The following is a 27,562-nucleotide window of genomic DNA, read 5'->3' on the forward strand; positions in this document are numbered from 1 at the left end:
CTGAGCGTTGTGTAGTCGTTTTTGTGCTCCAGTGCACATTTTCTTTAATAAACAATGCTCCATGTTCATGTTCCTTTAAGACTTACTTTCGGTAGTTGCTTAGCAATGAAACGTGGTTCATGGCGACCCCCTAATGCACCTTCGTAAGAAAGACAATATCACATTAGAAATCGTGTTTTTGAATTTTTCACCTGGCAAAACAACAAACAAACAATGTGATCGAGGTCTGATTTATTCCTGTTAACAGCATAGAGATGCGTTCAGAAGGTACCAGCTACCCCTCTTCTGCTTCTCAGTGTCTTTCAAGATTCACTTTTGGCGTCACTAATCCATGTAGAATGGATTTTCTTTACCTTATATGAGGGATGATTATTGAACACAGCGTTGATATTTGGCTGACTAGGGTTGCATCACTCCTCACCACCACATGCAATACGGCAGGAATCGGCCGGTGATAGCAGTAACTTTCTGTCTATAGAAAACGTTCACTTGCTGTAGACAGTACACTACAAGCAGATTCGGAGGTGAACATGAGGCTTTTGAAATGGGAAAATGGGGAAACAGGAGCAGCAATTGCATTAGCAGCAGGTGACAGCCTCCAGGAGTTCAGAGAGTGAGTAGTGAGAGCTTAAGATCACCGCAGAATGAAAAAGGTCCAGAGGATCTGCAGACTCAAGCTGGCAGCCTGAACCTGCAAGCTTCAGAGAGACTTGTTTTATGTTGTACTTAATCTTAACTTTTTAATGGTCTGTTACAATAAGAAACTGTTTGAGAAGATGGACGTTGCCTCATCCTCTCAAAAAGGAAGCCAATGTGGAGGTGCTCTCAGTCTGAACTCTGTCTGACTGCCAACAGGAGCAGCTTCTGTGGTCGCAAATAGAACTTTTGGGGAAAATGACTCTAATTTCTCACCTAATTAGTGACCGTTGTAAACGTTTTCCAAGTGCGTGGTCTGAATCCATTGTTTCATATCTTTGCTTCATATCCTACGTCAAGACAAAGCTACACTGTCATCCGTAACCAAGAAGATAACAGCCAGATATCTGACGTGAGGTCTCACAATGCAACTTTACAAAGCAAAGGGTCGTGCACGGTAGCTGTGATAGGCCAGTCAGTGCTATTATTGTAGCTTGGCTCAGATGTGTTGTAGTGCCAGCAGTGCCCAAGTGTAGATTCACTCTGGAGCTAAAGCAAAAACAGAGCCAAGTTTAATGTTGCTTCATGAGCACAAACTCATAGCTGCATTTTTGTGCTTCTGGCATTTTGTATTTTTTTTTTTCTTTTTTCATTTCAAGAGTAGCAACTGTATGCAGATGTGCAATTGTGTTTTTTGAGTTGGAGTAATGCCGATTACCCACTGCCACATGCTGAGGAAGTTTTACGATATATTTATCTTATTTTTTCCTCCCTCAATAGATCAAAACATGTTTGGAAGCATAAGGCAGTCACGCATGCTCTTATTTTAGGATTGTAATGATGAAATGCCACCTCATTATGTCATTCTGGGTTATGTCAAGCAGCTTAAAAACCTGAACTAATAGGATACTCCGATGATAAAATAATCATTGAGAACTCTCGAGAGGAAAAACTCCTCACCATTACCGCTACACGTGTCTTCTACTTACTCATCTATTCCCCCTCTGTCTTTCCATCTCCTCCTTCCACTACTTGTATGCAGTGAAGACAAAGAGTGAGAGCAGGTTTGGCAGCTGAAGGATCAGATGCATATTTAAAATCAGGCACCCTTTCTCCGTCCTCTCTCTGCTTCCAATTGTCTGTCTGTCTCTCCTTGGGGCTTGATTCCTCAACTCTTGCTGCGGTTCGGTGTCGTGTGTGTCTTGAGTGCAAGAGTGTGGCATGTCTTGGTTTGTGGTTTTATATTTCCATTCTAAGGCAAGTGTACTGCGATGATGACACTTAGCTGTCAGCATGCAGCATTAATGAGCACGGTGACACACAAAAAATCCTCACCTCTCCCTCGCTCTCATGCAGTATCCTCAAGAGAGATCAGCAGATGATCACCTTCTCCTCTCAATTCATTTTTGTATACTCTGCAAAAAAGCATAGTGAAATATTTCTAATGATTATTTTCAACTCCCACATTCAGTTTCTCATTGTTTTGTTTTCCTTTTTCAGAATCCCTCACTCCCTCTTTCTCTCAAACTTTTTGTCTCTGCTTTGTATGTGGTCCCAGTGTGATATGCGTTAGTTGGCTGTGAACCCTGCAGACACATATCTGACAACTCTATTAATACACAGCCAGCTAACACCAGGCTCCTCCTGTGTGCATTTATGTGTGTGTGTGTGTTTGCATGCATTTAGAGGTGTGTGTGTGTGCTCAGCCTTTAGCCAATCCCTCTGCTCTTGAGGTCTCTGCAGAGATTTGTATAAAAGGCTTAAAACACACGGCTCTCCAGTTGTAGAAACACCATACACACACACAGTCTGAGTCACTGACACTATTGGGAGTTGACTGACAGATTTAACAGAAGAACAAGCTGTAATCTGAGGGAATCCATTCAGAGATGGATTATTTTGTAATCTGTGGATGGAATAGCTTTTCATCTATATCTCACGATTATGTTTATCTCTCGCTCCCTCTATCTCTGCTCTGTCTGAAAACTGCACCTACCCTTAACACCAATTCCTTTTTTTTTCATTATTCTTATCCTTGATTTAATGCACAATTTTTCAGTTTCCATTCCGCTGACTGGCGCATGCACACACACACTTTCACACGCTCACACAGCTGTGTCACCTCAGCAGCACTTAGCTGTCAATCGGCAATGATTGCACTGATGAGTGGATTGTAACATTGCAATGCCTCACTGGCTCGTTGGTGCTACATTTTATCCTCGACCGTGCGCGTGCACACACACACACACACACATACTTGCAAGAGGCTCACAGGGTTTATGCTTTTTTTCCTCCTCTGTAACATCCCTTCTGATTTATTTTTTAACTGCTTTAACAGCCCATCTTTGTCTCGTGCCTCTTTCTTTAGTAAAGCTTTTCAGAAGTTGGTGTTCTGATGTTGCTTCATTGTACTACAACCATTGTGCATCTCCATCCCATCCCATCTCTCTCTAAACCACAGGGTGTTTCTCATTTTCTAAACGAGGAATCCAATAATGTGCATTTAAACTTCTGGACTCTCTTTGTAGAGTCTTTGCAGGGGATCCTTTTAGCTGCCACAGCTGGCATAATCATAAATAACAAGCTTGTCTGCTAGTTAAAATGTGTCCACTTGTTTAAATTAAAGAAGATTAATTTAATAATCCCAGTTTAAACAACTAAGAGGAGAAGATAAGAGGATGAAACCAAAGAAGGGAGGGAAAATACGCAGTGGGACATGAGAGATCCAGATGACATCAAATGATATAGATTTCCCTGGAGATAGAGGATGTTAGACATGCCGACAGAGAAATAGTGCAGATCACACAACCGTATGGCATTTTGCTTTCCCCTCTATTTCTAACATTATGTCTGTCACTCTAAGAGGAGGACCATCTGCACAGTCCACCTCACTTTTTCCATTTGCATATACAGGCTACAGTTTCTCCCTCATTCAAACCCTTTTCTTTTCACCAAGTGTTTTCCCTTGTCGCACTAATGTTTCTGCTGTGCTGATTTGTCTCCCCTCAGTCACATGGTCCTATTTAATAGGTTGGGTTCACGTCACCTTACACTCATTATCTGCAGCAGTTGCTGCCATTAAGGCTGCACTGATGGTTACTAGTCCCTGTCTGACCTCTGCTTGCCACACTAGACAGCTAATGGACACTTTCTTTCTTTCTCCCTTCTTCTAACTCTGCCTATCCATCATCCCTCTGTCATTTCATGTCTTCCACCCACTCTTGCTATCCATCCTCACTTCTCCTAGACCAGAACTTTCAAACTGTTTCCAATAACACAATATATTGTTTTCTGCACAATTAATTATTTTAAGATATACCTCCTCAAGCTGTAGAATTATAACCATTGACATAAAGTGACTAACACTAACTATTTCATCACTGTGGCAACTGAGAGGATCTGAGCAGCTTGGACAAGCATTAGATTGTTATTTTAGAAAACAAGGTCAGAACAACTCCATATAGTTAAAGAAAGAAAGAAAGAAAGAAAGAAAAGTCTTACGGAGTGTTTTCAGTTTGAAGTTGTTGGTACCTACAAAAACAGTCGATTGCACTGAAGTACTGTTCAGTAAATTGCTGTTGGGTGTTGGAAATCAAATGAGTGTTACTTTTCCAGACATTTACAGTTGATCTAAGTATTGTTTCAGACTACAGAATGAACTCCCCTGACTGAGGAGACCTCTTTCAGCAGGATAATGCACCTGAACATGACAAGAGTGTTGACTTCGCCGCTAAATTCCTCAAATCTCAGTTTAATTATGCTGTGGGAGTCTGTGTTTCTAAGGGTCAAAGCTGCTTGAGTGGTGGACCTACACAATATTAGGAAGGTGGTTTTAATGTTGTGGCCTGTCAGTACGGTACAGAATGTGTACGTGCGTGTGTTATGTGGAAATACATAGACATGATCGGGGCCTCCGCTTACGATACTAACGTTTAATTTTTGTATTTTCTGTTCTCTTTTTCCATTAATGACTCAACTTCTGCCTTGAGTTGGAGTAAGTGTAGGTGTCAAGACTATTGAGTGCACGATTGTGTGTCAATTTGTGTGCCACTGCTTTCCTGTCTACTTGTACCCACATGTCTTATTACACACTCGTATGAGAGTGGGATCTGACTTTTCTGTGCTTTCTCTCTGATTAAAAAAAAAGAGAGGAAAGGGAGAATGTGAAGGAGGAATAAAGAGCACAGAGTCAATTACCACCTTTTCCTCCTTCCCTTCAAAGGAGAGATCAAAGCTGATCCCCCCCCACCACCACCTTCTCACAACACCCCCTACCTCTCGTTCTACTCAGCCCCCTTCACTCTAACCTCTATCAGAACTGGCCTGTTAATTTGTACTCACTACTCTACGTTATTGAAAAATCTACATATTCATCAGTTACAAAGTCAGTGCATTGAAAACCCAGTGATGCTGGTACACATGCACACACACGTACTCAAGACAACTGAACATCAATAAGCCATAACATTATAACCACTTGCCTAATTCTGAGTTGGTCTGTGAGGTGGGGTCTTTATGGATCCCATCGGATCACATCAGATGAGTATCATGGGAATTTTGAGGTCGGCCAAACAACTTAGACTCTTAAGGCTTTTTCAGATATGACTTTCAAGGCAGGACTGTTGTGCCTGGCTATGTTGCGCATCAGTGTCATATGTGAAAGTACAGCGCTGATACACCTCTGGGCCGGCATCGTGGGACAAGCAGCTTTAACCAGCGACGTTGATGTCACTTAGCTGATTCTGACACCAGTCTGATGTGTTAGAGCACACACTGATGCAGCTTCTGTTTAATATGTGTGAATTACCAAAGAGGAGCAGTGGCTGGTTAACAAGAGAGAGTTTTTTTTTTGCACCAATAAAGCAGAACAGATATGTGATAAAGGCTTTTCACACTTGCCATTTACTCACTTTGTCTGTCAATGGTTTTAATGTTACATCTGATCAGTGTTTTACAGTCAGTAAAACACTAGCCCTTAATAGTCATGATGGCCTATTTGTGTGGTTTTACACTGTATAAAACTATAGCAAATATCATTGTCTTCTCACTAATAACAGTCCGAGTGTGTTCTAATGTAAGGCCATTCAGACCATAAATCATGCTCACATACACCACTATACTCCCCCACACACCATTTAGACCATAAATCTTTCTTCACATACTCAAACCACTGTACACTTTCCTGAACTGTGTCATCGTAATTAACACACACTGCCACACTATCAGCAACACGTCATTATACCCTAAATCGATGGCTGGTTCAGACAGACAGAATTACATTATGTATAAGAGAGATTCAAGGCATTTGTGTTTATCTGCATATAATTTAAATAATTGTGGACAGACAACAGGAGTACAAAAGAAGAAAGAACGTTTGTACTTTTCAAAACCTCCTTTGAACTGAACTTCTCCGTCATCTATACACTCCTTTATCTGGTGTTAAAATGTCTTCATGAGGACATTTGTGAGGAGTTCTGTGTGGACATACACTCAACCACTGATTTGGTCTGACTAAAACTGTAGGGCACATGCATGGAGCATCTTTTTCAGTAGATGCTGGCCTACTGCACATGTATGTATCCTCCAGGTCTGTGCAGTGTTATCAGGCCCCGCACACAGTCGGTCACTTACATTTATACTGCAGTACACACAACAAAACTCCATAATTCTCTTTGTAAAGAATATGTCAGTCGACCAGTTACAAGGTACTTGCTTGAATTGAAAATAAACTAGTAACCTTTTTCTTTTTATCATGTACAGAGTGTAAAACTCTTCTAACACAAGATACAACATGAATAAACTTTTATTTTTACAATCTATTTAATCCATAAATGAAGTGGACATAGCAAAACACCCTAAAGCTCACAGAGTTCAGGGTGTGCACCCTTCGTACCAAAGTATACGAACTTTCTGCTGCTGCTCAATTTCAACCTTGTGTGTATGTTCTCCTGCTCTTTCTTCCCTCTTTCTCAAATCTAAACTACCCCCATGAAAGTAAAAAGAAAAAAGAAAACTTGGACAAAGCACACTGGCTGTGATTTTGAAGCTTGAATTTTATCGGGGCTCAAAGAGGGTGGAGCTGGAAAGCAATAGAGAGGAAGACAAAAATATGTATGACTGAGACTGAATATTTAGTTGATTATGAGAACATTTTCTTACTGACTGCCAGCACACTGATGCACTACAGTGAATTTAGTTAATAGCACCACTGTGACACATGGGCAAACTGTTTTGACTTAGTATTTTACAAGGAAAGTTGACCTTTTCTTTTTCAACTTTGGAGCCAGTAGCCATCAGTAGCATTGCACTTTAAGGCACTTTCACATTGGCTTTTATGGTGACTAGATTCATCCTCAGTATATCTACTGTATAGCCAGTAATTATGTGCAATTTCACTGAAAAAAGTTTGACATTTTTATGTTACCAGAGAAAAGGAATTTAAAAAAAGAAATATATACACCACTATTTTCACTGAGAATATGTGGAAAAATATTCCTCTACTATCTCACACTTTATGATCTTTTGACAGTGGCCTTATGGGATTTTTTCACTTCTTGCAGAACTGCTCAAGAAGTCGAAACTTAACTCACATGTGGGCTGCATTAGCTCAGCGTTTGATGAATTAAAACAATGGACACCGTAATGATGAGTTTTCAGAAAAGTGTGGTGTTCATGAGAAGACTTTCTGATTGGGCATGTGTAAAAGAGTGTGGCTGTATGTGTGGGAGACTATTGTGATCTATGTTTGAGATTATGCTGCGTGTGTGTGCAAGTTTGATTTATGAGCTAAACTTCCTCTCATATTTTTTCTCTCTGTTGCAGATCCTGAGTCAGAGCTCGTGGCTCCAGCAATTGTGATTGGACCTAAAAACACAACAGTGCTGGCTGGAAGAGAGGCTACGCTGGAGTGCATCGCTAATGCCAGGTAAATTTCTTTTATGTTCATTCATATACAAACAAACACACGGACACACATTAGGCAGTACTGGTTTCCTCCAAGGCAATTAGAGAATGCCACATAAACTCATAGCTCAGCAAACACACACAAACTCAAGCCTTCCCTCCTAGCGTTAAACACATTGGCACAGACAGTATACCGATACACAGTCATGTATCCATCACTTCAGGGGATATTGTGTTCACTCGGATCTATTTCCTGGAGATTTGCCCTAAATGTAACTACTGCTTTCAACCTTACCCCAACCTAAAACTTAAGGTATCGCACTGAAATGTAAACATTTATATTACACACAGCTGTTTATGTCCACAGAGGGAGGGAGGTTCCCACCAGTACCAAGTCACATTAGAGAAAAGTGATATATAAAAGTCCCACCTGACATCAGGTCTGTTTAAGTATGCTGCTAAATCTGAGGAAGCTGGTTCATTAAACAAATTGTTATGAATTTTGTGACTGGAGCGTTTGGCTGCAAATGTAATGGCCGACTATAATTGCCCCGGTTTGACCCGTGACGACCGATAATGACCTTCTGTACACTGTTGTCTAACACTGCTAATACAACTGTTGGCTGTCTGGGACAGGACACTCTCACAAAAGAGATTATAAATTCCAAGAGGTAAATTTCCTGGTTAACTAACGGTTAGAAAATAATAATGAAATAATTTTGGTGTATGTGAGCCGAGCCATACATCCATCCATCCATTTTCTACCCCTTCTGGGTATACTAGCGGGCGGGCTGGAGCCTATCCCGGCTGTCATTAGGCGAGAGGCGGGCTACACCCTGGATAGGTCACCAGTTCATCACAGGGCCACACTGAGACAAGCAATGCTCACACTCACTCATAGGGATAATTTAGAGTCTCCAAATTAACCTGACATGCATGTTTTTGGATGGTGGGAGGAAGTCAGAGTACCCAGAGTATGGGAAGAACATTCAAGCTCCCCCCGTGAAAGGCCCCAGCTGGGATTTGAACCAGGGACCCTCTGTGAGGCGACGCTGCTAACCACCACATCACCATGCAGCCCTGTGCCGAGTCAGTCCCAGGAAAAAATCAGTTGTCGAAAGCCTTGACACAATTTTCCTGGATTCAGCAGGTGATATTCTGGGACTGACTCGATCAACACACACTGACTTTGGCTGCATGGTTTTTGTGAGAGTCCATTCAATTTTTTTTTCAGAATGCTCTTCACAAGCAACACTGGGTAGCTCTCAAGTGAAGAGAAGGGTTTATTAGTCACACTCAGCTGCCGCAGGGCTTAAAAACTCTAATACAGCAAGAACCATCTCAAACATTCAAACAGAAATGTGGTCAAATCAAACATTTTTAATTCAACACAGAGTCACAGGAACTTTTCCTCCATTCCTAAAGACTGCTCCTACTATCAGAAAAGCGCTCAGAGAAAAACTCACTCCAGAGAAATCCTTTTGTAACTCGGAAACAACTGAAAGAGAGAAACCATGCCAAGTTTGTCAGAGCTAAGAGTCTAAAATCATCTGCTTTCTACTGTCAATAATTACCAGTTACTGTATTTGCACCACTGCAGTCCTGGTAAAGTACTGAAATAATTGGAGGCTTGACTGAAAACACATAATACTGTAAGGCCCAGTATTAGTTGGCCTTTGTTGTAAGCAGAACCCATAGAGTTAGTGAATAGAAAAATGTTGGACATGTGAATGTAGCAGCATGTTTAATTAACTTACTACCCATGTTTGTCTGTAAATGTAACAACTAAGAAACAAAAAGCTTGATGCTCCTAGCTGTGTCTCAGTTAATGATTGTTGTTTTTGAATTTTTTGTCCAACTTTATTATTTACAGTTTGGCTGCATATTCAGCCACACTTTGAGGAACCTGAGTTATATAGGAAAAACAAACGTTGTATCTTAAGTGTGGTCTGTTATTCTTTCTTATGCCAGTGACAAATAGCCAAAATAGCCTTTTATATGTAGAATCTCCTGATATATAAAGATATATCTCAAAATCATACCAACATTCAATCTGGCTGTGGCTGGCATACCATCATCATCTTTCTATTTCCTCTTGTGTTGCCGCCATCTAATAACAACCTCAGAGTGACTGCTCTAAGAGTGAAAAAGGAAGAATGTCTAAAATGTACAGAATTTGGTACACATAAATATCAAAGCACGTTAAAGTCAAGTGAAGCCATTCTAATACATTCATATAATTTCATCCACATAATTTGTGAGGTTGTTTTTGTCATTACTAATAAAGTAGTGGTTTTATGAAACTCTTGCTTTTCTAAAGCAGGTAAGAATTAAAGTCTGCAAGAGAACACACACAATCAAAAAAGGGCCAAGCTTTCACAAACAGACGCTGTGCTGTATTGATGTTGTCTTACACAAATACCCACACAAAAAAGAGATGGTGTTTTGATGTTGTTTATCCGAAACAAAATTTCTTTTTCCAGGAAAACCCATTTCCTTTCTCAACATTTAGAATAACTGACTAAAGCTACTTCATGCTGAGTAGAGCTGACTGCTCTGATATGCACACTGTCATCATTCATTTCTTGCCTCATTGACAAATAAACTGATGGATTTAATATGTTGTAATTGCCTTCTGTCACCCCTTTCCTTTTCTTTTCTCCAATTCCCGCTCTTGTTGCGCTCCCCTCTCCACTCCTCCTGTCTCCTCGTGTCTTCTCTCTTCGTAGACCAATTGATGGCCTCGTGGTATCATGGAAACGTGACGGGCGTCGACTGGCCAGCGGGCGTCGACTGATTTTTCCTGCCCCCACCTCTTCGGACACTGCTTTATATGTTTGTGAAGCGTTGCTTAGCAACAGTACTGCCAAATCCATCGAGGCAAGAGCTCACCTCACTGTAATAGGTAAGACATTATTCTGCTACTTTGCAACACAGTCATGTTCCCATCCTTTCAGAAGATACTGACTTAGAGGTTGCTCACATTTGGTGCCTCCAAGCACGCTGGGGGATCCGGGGACAAGTGAAAAGCACCAAGTGCGTGTGTTCACACCAAGTGCTGCAGTACATACGCCCAAGAATCATCACTTTTGATCAGATCAAAGGTTGTCTTCTCTGTATGCAAATACACATGTGGCCTATGTCACACAGTCAGATGTCAGCTGAGTAGCAAACAGGATATCAGCAGGTCTGCTCATGTTTCTGTAAAATCCCAATTACACTCAGTAATTCAGATGGCCCTCCAGCAGAGTTTCTGCTGTTTTCTACACGGTTTAGCTGGGAACGTGGCTGTTGTGTATAAGTGTTTGCACATGCAACACACCTTTGGAAGTTAGAATTAATGTGACTTCTTTTAGCACAAATATGATTTATTCTGTGTATTCTCACAGATTGCTGTTGCAGCATCTCCAACTTTGCCTCATCTTATCTTTCACTTATTGTCTCTTATAAGTCCAGTTTGCATGTAAATATTCCTGATGCAGCAATTTGAAAATATAGCCAGCTTTCTTCGCGCTTGCCTGACAGCTCACTTAAGACTATAGTAGCTCGTATCCACAGGCTACAATAGCAAAGTCTGCTGCAAGAAAATGCATTTGGTCTTCTTTTTCCGTGTATTCAACAAGCCAGCTGTAAGTGAGCTGGTTCGAGTTGAGGCTCATTAAAAAGGCGACTCCCTGGATTGACAGATGAAGAGCTTTGGAGCTTTGCTCACCGCTGCTTTGTTCACTGTCTCCACAGAAATTACCAAAGACAAGCAGGAGGTTTTCTGTGATTGATATAACTCTTGAGAAGCTTTTTACACTATGTGATTATTAGGGAAACTGGGAAAGGAGGAAAGCATTCTGGTGGCGATTCTACGGCTTGCTCCTGGAGTGTGTCCCATAAATGGATTACATTCAGATTATTTTAACAAAGTGCATAAATGTATCCCAGGCCACCTTTGAATGTGGCCTTATGACCAGAGCTGAATGTGTCTTCTTTTGTCCTCGAAAGTGAGGCAAGCCCCGCAACGTGGCTTTATAAACAGATTTATGTCCATTCAACATGAGTAATTTCAGTAAACACACAATAATTCTAACATCATTATCCAATATTGTCCGCAGTTGGTCCACTAATGCCCTCATCATGTGATTAATTTCTGTTTTCACCTTGCTTTTGTCTTTTCTTGTACTTTTTTTTTTCCTTCGGGGCTCTATTCCCTTCTGTTTATTCCTCCATTTCGTCTGACTTTTTCTCCTGGAAGTGTGACTGAACTCCCCAGGCAGTGCCTGTCAGCTACAGCACTGCTCGAGCTGAATCTTTTGTCCACAGTCACCAATGAAATGCCTGTTGTGGTCACAAACAGCTGTTGCATTCATGTAAATGTCTTTGTATACTTCATGCTTAGATACTATCTCAAATTTGCACCGCAGACACATGTGCCTATTTGCCCAGCAACTAAATTAGTTTTGCTCCCTGGAGTCGCCAATTAATAGGAGAACATGGAAAATGCTCAAGCAAGAGTGCTCCCATAACAATCCACTCCTGTCCTCAGCGTGTGTACATAAATAGAGAACAAGCATGCAAGCAGGAGGAGTATGTGATTGATGAAGCGAAACTTTTCTCCCCCAGATTATCAGTGTCTTTTTGATCTGCAGTGAGTTTTGGAGCGAGGGTGCACCTAAGCAGAGAATATGAACTACCCACGCCTACAGAATACTTGCTAGTCAGAATAGACCCGCCTGAATATTCATCCCGCACTCGTTCTTTTTCTGTATCCCCCATCAGTATCTAGAACCAATTTTTTAACTTTCACCCTATCTCCTCCTTACCCCCATATACATTATCTTTCTTCATTAGTCCAGCAGCACTTTTAAGGTGTAGCTGTCAGAGACAAAGTCTGCATACATTCATTTGTATCAGAGGAGTAAAGACTGATGAATACATTGCTACTGATCCTTTTTTCTTCTTTGGCTCAGCAGACCTTGATGCAATAAAGAGGATTCCTAAACAGAATAGTGTATGTGTTTCAGTGAGAGAAAAAAAAAACAGCCTCAAAGGTATTCGTTATTCAATTTTATTATTTTTTTGCTGATCCTTTAATAGGAATATGTATGACTCTGCAGCCTTCTGTTGGATACTGTATAGGCAGCTACTGGTGCAAACAACAGTATATCTATTGTTGTTCTCCATCTTGGTTTTGCAGGCAGACAACAGGGAATCCACAACAGCTCAAAGACTTAAACCCAGCCACCCAAAACTATAAAAAATTATTATTTCTTTCTTTTTTTGTGCATCTGCATCTTTTTGTTTGTTTGTTTTGCAGCCACCTGACTGAAGGTGGGGAATAATGCCTCTGTTTGATCAGCGTCACACCACATAGCTATTATTCACTGTACCTCTAGTTTTTTCTCTTCTATCCTTCAAGAGTCTTACTACATGCTTCTCTGATTCTCTTACCAAGTTGTGCTCTGCACAGGACGTTGTAAAGACTGATAGCGGTAAGGTAGAATACCAACATAAATTTTCCTCCCTTATTGTTTTTGCTATTTTGATGCATTATACCAAATGCAAATTAAAAGTATTTGTTTTGAGATTTTATGGACCTACACAAAAAAGTGTTTCAATGAAGACGAAAAGCTCTCCAAACAAGTCCAAATCAAAGATTTAAAGGTTGGGCCTGGATTATAAAATAATCCACCACTCTGAATATCCCACAGAGCACCATTAAAAGATGGCCTGATACAAATTAATGAGACAAACACAACAAAAATAGGAACAAAATAGGAATAAAGCCAAATAGGTCCAGTGCTTGTCGTGTGGCTGTCTACACACATACAGCTGGAGCAAACGTAGTTTTTCCTCTCTTTTATTCATTTATTCATTCTTTTTTTGCCTCTTGAGTTTACCCATCGCAATGTGCTATGGAACAAAACTAACGAAGGAAACCGTGGAGGAAATGAATTCTTCTTTAAAGTGCAACAGCTTTAAGATGGCCGCACAGTGTTGAAACAGCACTGTTTGTTTGTGATGGCTGTTCAAATATCAAACCAGAAATAAGATGTATACAATGTGTCCTACTTGTTCGTAAGAAATACACTTTTGCTCGAAACAGCAAAAAAACATTTTGTTTGTGCACCGGACATTCAATTTGATTCAAGGTAATTTTCAGTGAACTGCTGCCAATACTGTGTGAAGCATATTTTCCATAGTGGCCAGACAGAAAATAATGTAGACATCCTCTGTCTTTCTCTTTTCCCCATTTTATTCTCACTGTGTCGATATCTTTTGCTAAGTATTAACAAATATCTCTAAATAAATGGAGTTTATATAGCAGTGGGTGATATATATATATACATATATATGTATATATATCTATATATGTATATATATCTTGTAATTCAATTTTGCTTTACACTAATACACTACAGGGGATATATTCACATTTTTTTTGTTCTCCTAACTTGTGTCAGCATTTAGAGCAACCCCAGTGAAGATGAAACTGAGCTACTATTGGCAGCAGAATGGAGTAGTTTAGAAAGATGATTGTTTCCCTTAGGATATACAAAGAATGGGTTTTTCTATGACTTTGTGGAAGTCCATTCACAGGGCATATAGATTAAAAAAAACTACCTTGCTATGACACTCTTCTCATAAGGGGAAACTTTTTATTCTATCCATGCTGAATTCTTTATTTGTCTTTTCAAAGTTTTTAGGACTTTTTTCAGCAAAGTTATTAAAGTTCAAGCCTTCGGTGTTGGTATTTCTTGTTCATTTAAGGTGTCGTTTTATGCAAAATTGCTAGAGAATGTGATTTGTAAATAAATGCTTTACATAGTTTGTCCTCAATTTTTCTCTCTGCAGAACCACCTTCGCTGACTGTTCAACCAAAAGGGAAGATCTTTGTTGATATCGACAGAAATGTAGAGATTCCCTGCCAGGCTTCAGGTAAGACTTTGTGTGTGTGCGTGTGTGTGTGTAGACATAGTTTTCAAAGCATTTTAGACAAAATGGGTTGTGTCACATATGGTCCCAACACGTTCAAACTTTCTGCTCCGATCATGACCGCACTGAAAGTTGCTGCAAAAAACCTGGTGTCTGAAGACATGTTTGGCTGCCATAGAAATGTTTCCATACGAGTCCAAAAGAAAAAGATCTGCTTAATAAATGCTGATGTTCAACACCAATTCCAAAAGAAGTTGGGAGGCTGTGTAAAATGAGGATAACATGTCCAATGCTGAAAGTGAGACATTTTACTGTTTCATCGAAAATATTACATACAGCTCATCAGGGGGACAATGCTAAACAGCAGACTGAGTCTATTGTAACATCATGGCTTTGGCCCACAGTCTGTGTTTATCTCTAAACGGATCGTAGATCTGATGCATCCTCTGATGACAACTTCAAATTTCAACTGTTGAGTCACTTAGCATCGTAGCAGTCATTGGTCCTGTTTATACAAGTATCACCCATCCAGGTTGTGTCAAGGTGACTGTGTCCACTTTACGAACTCCGTGGTTTAGCATCATTCAAATTATAGTTTAAGTGCTTTAGTTTGAAGGCCTTGTGGACAGTGGCATTGGGCTTTTAGTTGTACAAACACACTGATATGCTAAGACCAGGGTTGGAAATTGAACTTGTCCATGACTCCTATCTTCAAATGGATTACATGGAAACACTTACACATGAAAGGGGGCGGACACTGTTCGTAAAACTGTAACATACACCCCTCTCATTCCCCCTTAGTCCCTCTCTCACACTCGCTCAGAGTTCATGTTCCTCTTCAGTAATCTGATACAGTGGCAGTGTAATTAAATAGCAGAGGCCTGAGGGTATGGAGAGAGATGGAGGCTGGGAGCAGGCATTAAGGGAGGAGGAAAAGACAGAGTGGCAGAGTGGGGAAGACAAGGAGGGAGTGACAAATATTTCACACATGCCCGTGAAAGCTTGACACCAACAGATTTAGAGAAAGTCGGAATTTCATCTCTCCCTTCCCCAAACAGCCACACAAACACACACAGGTGTGAGAGGTTCAGATGGAGAAATTGCATGAGCTTCCTGCCTGTCATATCTGGCATGTTGGTCAGAGAGGTGGCCGTCATGCTGATAATATAGATTGGTGTGCTGCACTTATTCAAATCTTTTTTTTTAGAATGTTTTCTGGACCCTTCCGCCACCCTTACTCTACCACCCACATCCTCCAATCAATATGATATTAACACTCATTATGCCCACATTAATATTTATAGAGCCAAGAAGGATAGGAGAGAGAAAAGATTGTGAAAACAGTGTGTATGGTTTATATAGTGGGAGTTGGAGCAGTTGGCTCTACGGTGAGGTCAGCTGGATTGTTATTAAGAAATTGAAAAATGTTCTCCCTTTGTGTTTGTTTTTCATCCACATGCATGTATGTAGGTGTGCCTAATCCTAGAATTGAATGGTATAAGGACGCAGTGCCTCTCTCCAAACTGGCCAACCCTCGCTACAAGGTCAGTGCAGCCACTGGGCTGACGGTGCGCCGGGTGCAGCCTGGAGATGGAGGAATATTTCAGTGTTTTGCTCGCAGCGCTGCCGGAGAAACTCAAGCACACACAGAACTCCTTGTCTCCAGTGAGTTTGCCTGACATGTTCTGTTCACTCTGCAGCACAAGCTTGTATGAACACACCTGCGTCATCCTTGCTTTCTTCTTAGGTTAGGCTTGTTTTGCTTGTGTTTTGCCACTCTCACTGTACCGTTTACATTTATCTGACTTAACCCTACTGCACTCCTTTTTCACCTTAATCTTTCTGTCATTTTCTGTATATTGACTGACATACAGAATGTAATGATTATTTTTAAGAGCTGCAGTTAACTGTGACCTTCATTACTGTTCAGTTTCATGAAACATTTTCCAATCAGTCATAATAAGTAGTTTACTATTCATTTATTCATAATGTATACCTACAGTATATATATATACAGTATACAGTATATATATATATATATACTATGGTAGTTATTGGAAGCAATGATGATCAATGATGATGCTCACTGTTATCAAACTTTTCAGGGAAGCCACTGATGAATTAGCTCACAGCTTATCATGATGACACAGTGGCCTCTGCATCACTATTTGTCAGTGAGCAGTGTTCTCATATTAACAAATATACATACCAACACAGAAAAAGATCTTTATTAAGCCAATGTCCGCTGATAATATTCGCCAACCAACGTAACTCTCTAGTGGTTTCCTAATCTCTAAGGTTACATCATTAAATTTTTCATTTGCCTCTAACCAGCAATTACAATCCTACAAATACCCACACATATGGAAATTGCCACGGGTTGGGAGATTTGACAACAATTAGACCTACGACATATCAATTTCACTCTTCCACTTCGTCCTCTGCATTCTGTGTGACCTGACATGTAAAACTGTAACTTTAAATTTAATTCAAACTCGCTTAGTTTGCAAAGTGAGTCTGATATGTGACTGAAAAATTAATCCGCCAGTCTTTTTTAATAGGTTTTGGTGACGTGACCATCAAGTCACAGCCCCACCTGACACAACAGCTCTTTTTCACTAAATTAAACTGACAGTCAGATGAATGCTGTACTCTTTCTTCATGGTTTGCAGATTTACATACTGTTTAGTGAACATTTGAAATAATTAATGGTCCCCATTTAGCCTCTACACTGCTGCTGTCCAAATGTATGCACACACACGTAGCACCAGGTAGTGAATAAAGCCTTCATTGATCAGAGAGGCTGCATTAGTATTTAGATCAACACTGTCATCCTTTATTTATCCATTCTTCTTTTTTCTGTTTGCTATTAAGCTTTAGTTTAACTTCTTTCTTTATCCACCTGCATGCACTTAGTAGTCATTCTCTGTCTCCCCTCCCCTGTGTTTCAGGCGTGGCCCCCACATTTACATCCCCCCCTTCTGACCAAACAGTAACTGATGGCGACACAGCTTTGTTTACCTGCCACAACACTGGAGCTCCAAAACCTGCCATTACCTGGAGGAAAGGTACCAAGCCGCACAGTCCACAACACACTCTGAGCATGCACACGTCAGTGTGTTTGTAAGTGAAATGTGCATAATGACTTGCTTTCTTTCCTTCCCTCAAGGCTAATTTATTGCTCTCTGACTCTGTAGGCTTGCAGGTGGTAGCCAGCGGCTCTTTCCAACTTCCCAGGTTCACACTGTTGCAGTCAGGTGGTCTGCAGATTCAACCTGTCAGTTTCCAGGATTCAGGTGAATTCACCTGCATCGCCTCGAACTCAGAGGGAACCATCAACGCCACCGCTACACTCACCGTCTGGAGTAAGACACATACACGCACCTGCTATAGACTCAACAAATGCACATTAAAGAGCTCAATATATATTTGCTAAAGAGACTAAGACAGATGTGGACCACCAGTTTATCTATACCTGTCCAATTACATTAGCTCAGGCTAGTAAACAGCTGTACAATTGGTAATTAATGTAGTGGGCTTGTGCAGCAGGGAAATAATCATTTTATCAGCAAAGTCAGGGGATGACCAATCACTGGCTGATCAGTCACCGTTCCAAATTGTAGACTCTCTTTTTCATCAACAACTTGGTCACATCACAGACATGCAGTGAAGTTAAGGACATAAAAGAGGCCTCTTCTCTACAGCCGCATGTATTTTTCATTTGTGCACCTTTTATTCTCTCAATCATATCGATACCTCAGTGGAGCAAAGCACCAGTGAAGTGTTCGGCTTTGTGCATGTGGGTGTCTGAGTGTTTGTGAAGCAGGCTTGTGTCCTGTATAATTTTGGTAGTTCCTGTGGACACATTCACACCTTGTTGTTGTTGAGCACCTCTCATTTTCATGTACACATGTTAACAAAGACTGTGCCATTGATTTTGATTTAAGAGGGAGATTCTGAATGCGTATCACTGCTCCTTCTCCTCCATCTCTCTCTGCATTTTCTCCCTATTACTTGTCAGGTCGCACAGTGATCTCAGTGCCTCCAACAGACCAGCGTGTTATCAAAGGAACCACTGCTGTTCTGGACTGTAATGCTACACATGACCCCAGAATCAATATCAGGTACCTGCTCGTCACTGTTTTCATTAAATTCATACTTAGACTCAAAGTCTCTTCTCCATTTAAATGGTTCATGTTCATGTCTTCAGTCTTGTAATACAAAAACAACACCTCTGTTGCAGCTTCAAGTGGGATCGCAGCGGTGTGCCGGTTCTTCCAAGCGGCGGTGGCCGTGTCTCTGTGCGGCAGGGCTCTCTCACTATTGGACAGACATGGTCAGGTGACATTGGGGACTACACCTGCACTGTGACATCACTAGCTGGCAATGATTCTCACTCTGCACGCCTCGAAGTCATGTGAGTTCTGAGAATAATATCCCCTTGTGTTGTTTAACACAAACGCATTTTATTCTGATTTTAAACACAGACGTTAGCGGTGATTTGCTTCTGAGTGGATCCATGGAGAGCTGCTTTATTAAGACCTGTTTGTTTTGCTTCTTGAGATAGAAGTCTGCTCTTTGATTTTTTTTTTATTTACTGTATTTGTATTTCTGAATCACTGCTTTTTTTCTTTGGTCTGGCAGTCTGGATTGAGTCCAGAGTATTGTAGAGTAGAGAAGAGAAATTGTATGTAAGATGTAACTCAAGCAAAGCAACAGACAGGTTTGTTACACCACCAAACAAAAAGAAAAGATTTTGAACATTGAACAACTTTTCCATGTTGTTACGTGTTCAATCAAGATGCAGTAAGCATTTTTACATGACACTAGAAGTACATAAATTGTTGTGTTAGCCAGACCAAAATCATACAAAAATGGAAGTTCTGAAAGCCAGGTTAATACACCTAGATAATAAAACAATTGTTAGAAAATATTAATTAATTAATATGTGGCAACTTATCTGACTCCAGAACACCTTTATATGTAATACACCCCCTCCTCTTTGCTTCAGCAACCATACTACTCTTTCAGTGTGATATATGCGCATGCACATGTTTATGTGCAGCCATACGTTCATGTCTAAATGAGCAGTTTTCCAAATGTTTACACTGGAGCTGACATTCAAACATGCCACATATATTTTAAGCGTATCCCATAGTCTGACCCATACAGCTGCTGTCAGAGAACAGGTAGTCAGGCAGCCTTTATATATTAATAGGCACTTTGGTAATATATTTATAAAAGGTACTTATGATATATTAATGTAATTGCATGGTAGGGTAGGGAGGCAGAACATTAGTCCACATCCTTCTGAATTATAGAGAGAAAAGAGGTTATTCATGTCAGACACAGAGGGCGGGAGCAGATCAGTGTTTACAGCTGTGTGAAAACATGACTGAAATGAAGGGTTTTCTTTTCAACACTCTGCATGATTGTGTCTGTACATGTGTATTCACATGTGTCCACGTGTGCGACTGACATTCTTGTTAGCTTCGTAGCAACGGGTCACAGAGGCTAACAGACGCTGGCAGCTGAGGAGACAGACTAATTACCAGCAGGTTATTGGTTCAACTCCTGCAAGACTCGTTCATGTCTCTGTGAGAGTGCGTGTGTGTTTAGTGGGAGGGCTGCTGATCGTAGCTGCACTAACATTCTCTATGCTCAGTCATTAATTAATATGATCATGTCAGCTCAGAAAAGAAAACAATGGGTCCAATTCCCTTTGCTACCTCCTCGCTTCAATCACTGCTGTCATGGCTTGATATACTACTCTTCCCAATACATCTTTCCCTTCATCCATTTTCCCTGCTGCCTTTCTGTCCCTTTTTTATGGATTCATGCCCACGTCACTATTGAATGTTGAACTGCAGAACAAAAAAAAAAAAAAACGCTACCAAGGTAAACATTTGTAAACTTGCATCATCTAATGCAACTAACAGGAGCTTGCACCCTATCAGAGAAGAGACCTTGGTCAGCATATTCTCACATCTGTGATTGCTTAGAAATAATTGATAAGCTCATGAATATGAGATGCAGCCAGTCTGGGCACCATGGATAATCTCTTTTACCGCGGTTTCACAGTTAATATATTTGTTTGGTTCTTGTGTGTAAACATCTTCAATTCTGTCGTATGCTCCTGCACCTGCTACCTCCGCACACATCTCTTCCACAGAAGAGCCCTGAGTTCTGCTTTGTTTTTTTCATCTTCTCTTTCAAGCCGTCCGTTTTAAAAGAGAATCATAATACGCTAAAATTGGCCTGATCGGATGTGTAAATTCTCTATATTACTTTCATGAATGTATCTGTATTGTTTACTTTAAAGATAATGTGGCAAGGAGGCCAAGAAATCTCAGCAAGGGGTGTGAAAATGTTCAGAAAATTTCTTTTTAATAGATGCGGTGAGATATTTTTGTGGTTATGCTGAGCGTGTAAAGAATAAAAATATGCAAACAAAAGCCATAAATGAAAGGTATCACCCTGTGGAAGGACGCACACTGTTTAATAGAATACCAGCACACAGAAAGGACACATCACTCTAATAAATAGTCTCTGCATTTTAATACAAGGCTGTTGGAAAAACATAACAGACAGACCCGTTTCACCGAGATGTTAAAAATCTATAGAAATCTTTCAAAAGAGGAATGAGAGGATTCATACCACTCTCATATTGTGATGGTAAATTTAAAGTTACTGCAAGCACATGATTACATTAGCTTTGCAGAGACTAGAAACAGGCACAAACTGCTTATTTAAGTGTGTCAGAGAAAAGATCCTGCCAGCACATTCAGAGCTCACTAATTAACACATTATATCTCGTTCGCTTAATCTGTACAAAAAGTGTTAAAACTGCAAGTTGTCATGTTATGGGCTTGTGGGGTTCTCAGCGAACTTTTCTTGCCTGGCAGAAGAGACTTTTTCAAATCTCCTTGGCAACTGTTGCAGCCAAGAAATAGTCTGGCCAAGACTCTGAAGTCATATTGGAGTTCTGATATCTGGATTGTGAGGGTCTCAGCGTTCATGTTGTATTTTCAGTTTGGACTCCAGTCTATTGGACTTGGAGATTGATAACATGGTTCTGCTTAGAAACCAAACAAGCATGGGTGCCTCATACAAGCCAAAGTTGTTAGAAAACCAAGATTAAGGAAGATACGATGTGGCTGTCAGAGTTATTTCAATCATCTTCTCCTGTCTAGTGATATGAATGCTTGCAGGTCATCCAATTTAAATGCAGCTATAATGCAGTATGTTGTTGAATGAGCTGTAGACGTGCCAGTAGAATTTTCTTTGTTACCTTAGAACTGAGTCAGTCTTGCTGCTTCACATTTGTCTCTTATTCAAGTTGAATAAATGAACTGCTGTTCTTGACTTCACATGTACCTCACACACCTGACAAAGTCATGATGTCAGAGCAAGGTTTTATTTCACAAGATAAAATGTAATTGGAACCTGGTGTTTTTCTGTTTTCTGTTTTGTTCAGTGAGCTGCCACATTCACCTCGCTCCCTAACGGCTCGTCTCAATGATTCAGACTCTCGCTCCGTCCACCTGTCCTGGCTACGCCCCTTTGATGGAAACTCCCCTCTTCTGTACTACGTGTTGGAGCTCTCTGAAAACAGTATGTATGTGTGTGTTTGCTTGTGTCCATCCCTGAGCATACTTTATAGCTCTTGAGAGGCAAACAGCTGTTCACTTGCTGTCTACCTGGCACTTACTGACATGCTCTCATTTACAAGAGACGGACATATGGTGAATGGTGTTGCAGCATAAATGCACAGGTTCCCAATAAATAAACTCTTATTATCCAGCTCTCTTTTAGCCTATCTCGCTTTCTCTTTTGAGGCTCAGCCGCTCTCCACCACAGATGTTTTAACAGCAGGCTGGCTTTCTGTCAAATATGAATGGGAGAGATACGGAGAGAGGAAAGAGGGACTGAGGAACAGAGTGACAGGAGAAGCAGATGGGAGGGAGAGGGCTGTAAGCTGCAAGCTAAGGCGACAGTGGGGCGAGCTTTACATGCACAGGCAGGCACCCGACACATGACTGCAGAAGCTGGACAAATGAACCATTCTTCTCATTGTGATAAGTTTTTTTTTTTTTTTGCAGTCATCATTTAATGGCTGGCCTGTTGAATCTTACAAAACTGCACCCAAAATTGTGATTGAGAAAAAGCTTTATTTGTGGAGAGAGGTGAGAAAATGGGTATAACCGGGAGAGATATAGAGAAAGACGAGGAATGCGAGAGCCTAATTGACTGGTCGATTTCAGTGAAGGATGAATCCAGACAGTGAGGAATGGATTGGAGTTTTTGCACACTGATTACTCACTCTCTGCTTGTTGTATATTAGATTTTTTTATTATATTAAGAGAAATGTGCCACTGTTAATACAAGGTATTTTTTATGTCAGACTATGGCTCTAATACATCAGGCTTACTCCCTATCCTTCTCACTTTTTCAGATACACACGTGGCTGGTGAGATAATAGGGATAATAGTGCATCCGTCTGATATATATTCACCATGAAGATCGAAAGATAAACTGGAAACAATAAACAGCAGCATCTGTGCTGCTGAGCTAATTCTCCTCTTCTCTTCAAACTGTCTTTCTTGTTGCATCCTGCAATATGCCATGTCTTTTTTTACATAGCCTCTCTCAAGCTCAAGCTCACTCCTTCTTCCTTTTACCGTACCACTTTTATCTTTTCCTTCCCTCCGTCTTGCCTTTTGATTAATAGGTCCTGAGTGTTCTTGTGTCTCTGTTTGTCCTGCCTCAGCCAGATATTATCAGCCTCTAATCTTTGTGTCTTGTGTCTAGACTCTCCATGGAAGGTCTACCTATCTGAGGTTGATCCTGCAGTGTCCGTGGTATCAGTGGGCGGGCTCACACCTGCCAGAACCTACCAGTTCAGGCTCTGTGCTGTCAATCAAGTGGGCAGGGGTCAGTACAGTGCTGAAACACAGAGGTAAGAACAAACAGCTCCGTTCACAGAAACATTCAAACATTTAGTCCCGTCTGAGAGGCACATTGCCTTCTACTTCCATTATTAACACATGCTTCATTATAGTCCAAGGGGTGCCAAACTGTGTCTCACTGTTGCTTTCCAAAAAGCTTGTGATTTGTGTGAAACAGTTTTTATTTTTTAGCCTTGTTTCTTCTCTGTGAAATAGACTTGGTCACACTGCCTTACACAAATTGAGAATGAATAAAATGGTCCTGTTTTTTTTTTATAAAAAGCCTAGTGGGTGCATCCCACAGTCCAGTTGCTATATGTAAGCATGCAAGTGTGTTAGTGTGTGTGTTATAGTGCGTTGGTTGCCATTGGCATGGGTAGGGACATGGAGATTAAACAGGAAAAGGATTCTAACAAGGTGAGGATGGAGGCAGCATCTCTGATTTTTTAGCAGTTTGTACTTGCTGCTGATGTCTGAGTATCTGTGTATATGTGTGTGTTTCAGTGGCTTTCTCTTCCCATTGCATACAGTAAACTAAACGGTAAAAATGAAATTAACTGCTCTGTGCGTTTGTTTGTGTGAGAGTGTTTAAAAATGTGTGTAATTTCACCTGAAAAACAAATAGATTGTTGTGCAGATGTTTCATGCCTGTGTGTGCCCGTGCTCCTGTGTGTCAGTGTGCGTTTGCATATTTGTCCCAGGATAAAAACACTAATGGGGTAATTATAATGCTTTAGCATTGATGGAACTGAATAGAGTGAAAGAGGGTTAGAGGGAACGTTGCAGGCCTCTTAACAATTTTGCCTTGAGTGCAAACATACACCAAATCTCTGACACTGACTTATCATATAATCGATGTGGTGGCACATTATAAAGTAGGCATACACATACACTCTCAAATGACTTTATTCTGGACAGATGGAGCACAGACAGATGCCAGTTGTAGTTCTTCCAAATTCACTCAGCAACAACTGTAGCTGTTAACTCCACCATCACACTGCACACATACAGTTTCCTTCTTTTTAGCTTTTGTTATTCTTTTGTCTCCTGCATTGAATTTTCACAACCGTGCTTCCCATTCTTCCTTGTCTGCTTGTTTATCATTACTCTTCTTCTTTGTATCTTCCTCTTCTTCATCCACCAGCGTTTCTGTCCAGCAACCATCTTGCTACCTCGTCCTCAGTTCAATGTTTGTTGTCACAGGCCCCGGAGAATAGATTGGATTGATCTCTGTAAATGAAAGACTGGCAGACAGACAAGTCATCACTGGTCAGTGTATCAGAGCAGATGGATACGTCTGTTCTGCAGTGCTGGTCTCATACGTAACCACGCAACACTTTTCTTTTCATCTGCTGGATGTTTGACTTGATGAGACGTGCACGCCAGTTGTCGCAGATGCCAAGGCACGCGCTGCAATTAACACACAGGGAGAGCGAAGCAGAGCAAAATGTCCTGCAGAGGCTCCGTGTGCCAAATGAGACGGATGACAAAATGCAGTAATGGGGATGGAGAGAAGAAACAGGAGATAGAGTGAAGCAGAAGCTTGTAGTATTGATGACAAAAAGTCCTTATTGGACTTTGCACTTTCAGCTGCCTCTCCAGTTTGTCCTTGTCCTGATTTACATATTTTTTACTCAGAGCATCTGATTGTGTAGTGTTTCAATTTCTGCATTACATCACAGTGGTTTTCTTACCTAACTACCCCATACTCAAGAGAGTTATCATGGATATGGTAGACTGTGAGAGATGGACATCAAGTAATAGTGTGTAGAGCCAATCAAACCTGATTAACACATCTGAATGCAGAAGCACTTCTAAGGACTCTCAGTTGTGCCTCCTGGAGTGTTACACATGCACAGACGTCACGCATGACCCTCACTCACACCATTATCATTTTGAAAAAGGAAGCATTACCAGATGAAATACACATTATACCTTGATCTTCAGGCATCATAACCCTTTAAAGCATCGATCTTAATTCTTTTGGTTTCTACTTGTTTTTGTTCTTTTTTTTTTCAGCTGTTCTGTCAGCACTAAAATGCTTGTAAAAAAAATCTTCTATGTCCCTCACTCTCTATCTGACAAACGCATGACACATATTGGTAAAAAATACTTTAGGAGCTTTATAAGGAAATTCATATTGATAGATGTGTCCTGTGCTGGGTTCTGAATTATTTTTGAGTGATTCATTCACTTTATGATATGGAACGGACTCGTTATTGGCTTTTCCTCAGTGCATACAGGAATAAAAAGAAGAAGAAAAACAAGGAAAATGTAACATAGGGCAATGACTCCAATAAAAGCGGAGTCATTTCAAACACCAACAATTTTAGTAAACAATAAAGAGGAGGTAAAAAGCTACAACATCCCACATATACTAGTGATATAGGTTAGGCAGAGTGTGACACGTGAATATAAATCATACTCCAATACATACATATACATGAATGTAAACTTTTCTCCATTTCTGGCAAAGCTGGGAAACGTTTATGAGCTTTGAAGCCTTTAGTGTGTGCATTTTTAGACATTTTAAGTAACAAGCAAAACGCCAAAAGCCAACTAAATCCAATGAAAATACCTTCAGATTGAGATAAATCTGATAATCTTCTATTTGCTTCTTAGAATTGGGTATATTCTTACATCAAATGTTGATTGAATGTGTGAGAACAATCTGCACAGAGAACAAAATAGTAGATATTTTTGTACACTGCTGTATAAGATATATGTTAATATAGGCACATTACACTGAATAAAATAAAAGATGCAGTTCTGCAGGCTTCTGGTTGAGAACTTTTTTACATTAGAACTCTATTCCAAACTCCTCTAAAAGCCAATAAACTACATGCTAGTATTACAATACATTAGTATATTAGGTTTTTCATAATTCCTGAGAGCTATTTGATTAACCTATAACCTACCAGGCCAGCTTTTAGTTCCATTGAGATAAACTCATCTGCACCATCCACATGCTTTGTATTATGATGGTTAATTAGATATTAAAAATCAAAAGATGTGTATAGCATCACAGAGTGTTAAAAGTAGATAATGATTAGCTGTGAATTGATTCAACATTGAGGGTTTTAGCCATATGCTGTGAATTTCTTCCACAAGTAAAGATAAAGTTCCATTATTTCCAAATTTTGTGCAAATTTCAGTCTCTTTGCGTGGAATAAAAACATGATGGAAACCTCATATTTCCCTCATACAAAGTAATTTTACATCTAAACCTATCCTAATAGTTCATTTTAGTTCATAAGTATCTGTAAAGTAACGAGGCACAACGTAGAACCTGCTTAGTATGATGTGTTGCCTTACTTTGTGTCGCACAAAAAATTTATTCATAATAAAGGCAATGAGTAATGAATGAGGCATTAGTAGACTGAATGTCTCAGCTGCTGGTTTAGAGTTAATCAGGAAGAGCTACTCATGGAGAATGTCCCTTACCTCATGTCACAGATGCTTATGAACTGATGATTAATTCATAGGAAACCCAATCTGTTCTCTGGTAACATTGTCATTATACACTAGATGGTTCTCAGCTTTAAGAGTTATTGAGTTATTACATTTCACTAAATATCAAATCCTTTGTAATTCATTGCTCACATTTTCATCTCGTGAACTGTGACATGTTATTGTGGCATTCCAAAAAATCCTACAATTGCTTAATATTTTAGTCTTGACTTAGCTAAAACTGGCATCCGGATAGCTCAACTGGTTGAGCGGGCACTGCCTGTAATGAAGCTAGGTTCGCGTCCCTTTGCTTTTCTTATCCCCGCTCTCTGCTCTGATTTCCTGTCAAGTAACTTTCAAATAAGGGCCACTATTGGTCAAATGTGCAAATGTTTGCTTCAACTGGTTGTGAGTCATGTTAAGATGTGCTCTCTTTTTACTTGACAGTTCCATTAGTGTGTATTCCTTGTCTATTTTGAAATCTTTTTAAACTCCTGCAGAACTTCCAAACATTTCAAAGAAACAAGAATTTAAACTAAAAAATAAGCTCATCTATTCATCTGGTTGTACCACGTCACATCTGCCTTATTAGGTTGCCCTCTATTCATATCAGTCTTTCTTCCTCCTGTTGGGTCTGAACTGTTCTGTTGTGTTTAAAAAAGTGGCAGACTTAACAACCCAGTAACACCATTAAATTTAAG

The 27,562-nt window shown here is 40.3% G+C and overlaps 1 protein-coding gene across 1 annotated transcript in view; it reads left to right on the forward strand.

Moving 5' to 3' along the window:
• LOC140305783 (protein sidekick-1-like) overlaps positions 1 to 27,562 on the forward strand; it is a 224,884-nt gene that overhangs the window by 133,530 nt on the left and 63,792 nt on the right. The window contains exons 6-15 of the mRNA XM_072384767.1: positions 7,459 to 7,561; positions 10,269 to 10,444; positions 14,383 to 14,466; positions 15,934 to 16,128; positions 17,415 to 17,531; positions 17,661 to 17,828; positions 18,485 to 18,587; positions 18,707 to 18,880; positions 21,941 to 22,077; positions 23,275 to 23,422. Coding sequence (XP_072240868.1) covers positions 7,459 to 7,561; positions 10,269 to 10,444; positions 14,383 to 14,466; positions 15,934 to 16,128; positions 17,415 to 17,531; positions 17,661 to 17,828; positions 18,485 to 18,587; positions 18,707 to 18,880; positions 21,941 to 22,077; positions 23,275 to 23,422 — 1,405 coding nt within the window. The remainder of the gene's footprint in view (positions 1 to 7,458; positions 7,562 to 10,268; positions 10,445 to 14,382; positions 14,467 to 15,933; positions 16,129 to 17,414; positions 17,532 to 17,660; positions 17,829 to 18,484; positions 18,588 to 18,706; positions 18,881 to 21,940; positions 22,078 to 23,274; positions 23,423 to 27,562) is intronic.

The sequence above is a fragment of the Leuresthes tenuis genome, unplaced genomic scaffold (genome assembly GCF_036924035.1).
Source record: "Leuresthes tenuis unplaced genomic scaffold, fLeuTen1.0.hap1 SCAF_4, whole genome shotgun sequence".
Lineage (NCBI taxonomy): Eukaryota > Metazoa > Chordata > Actinopteri > Atheriniformes > Atherinopsidae > Leuresthes > Leuresthes tenuis.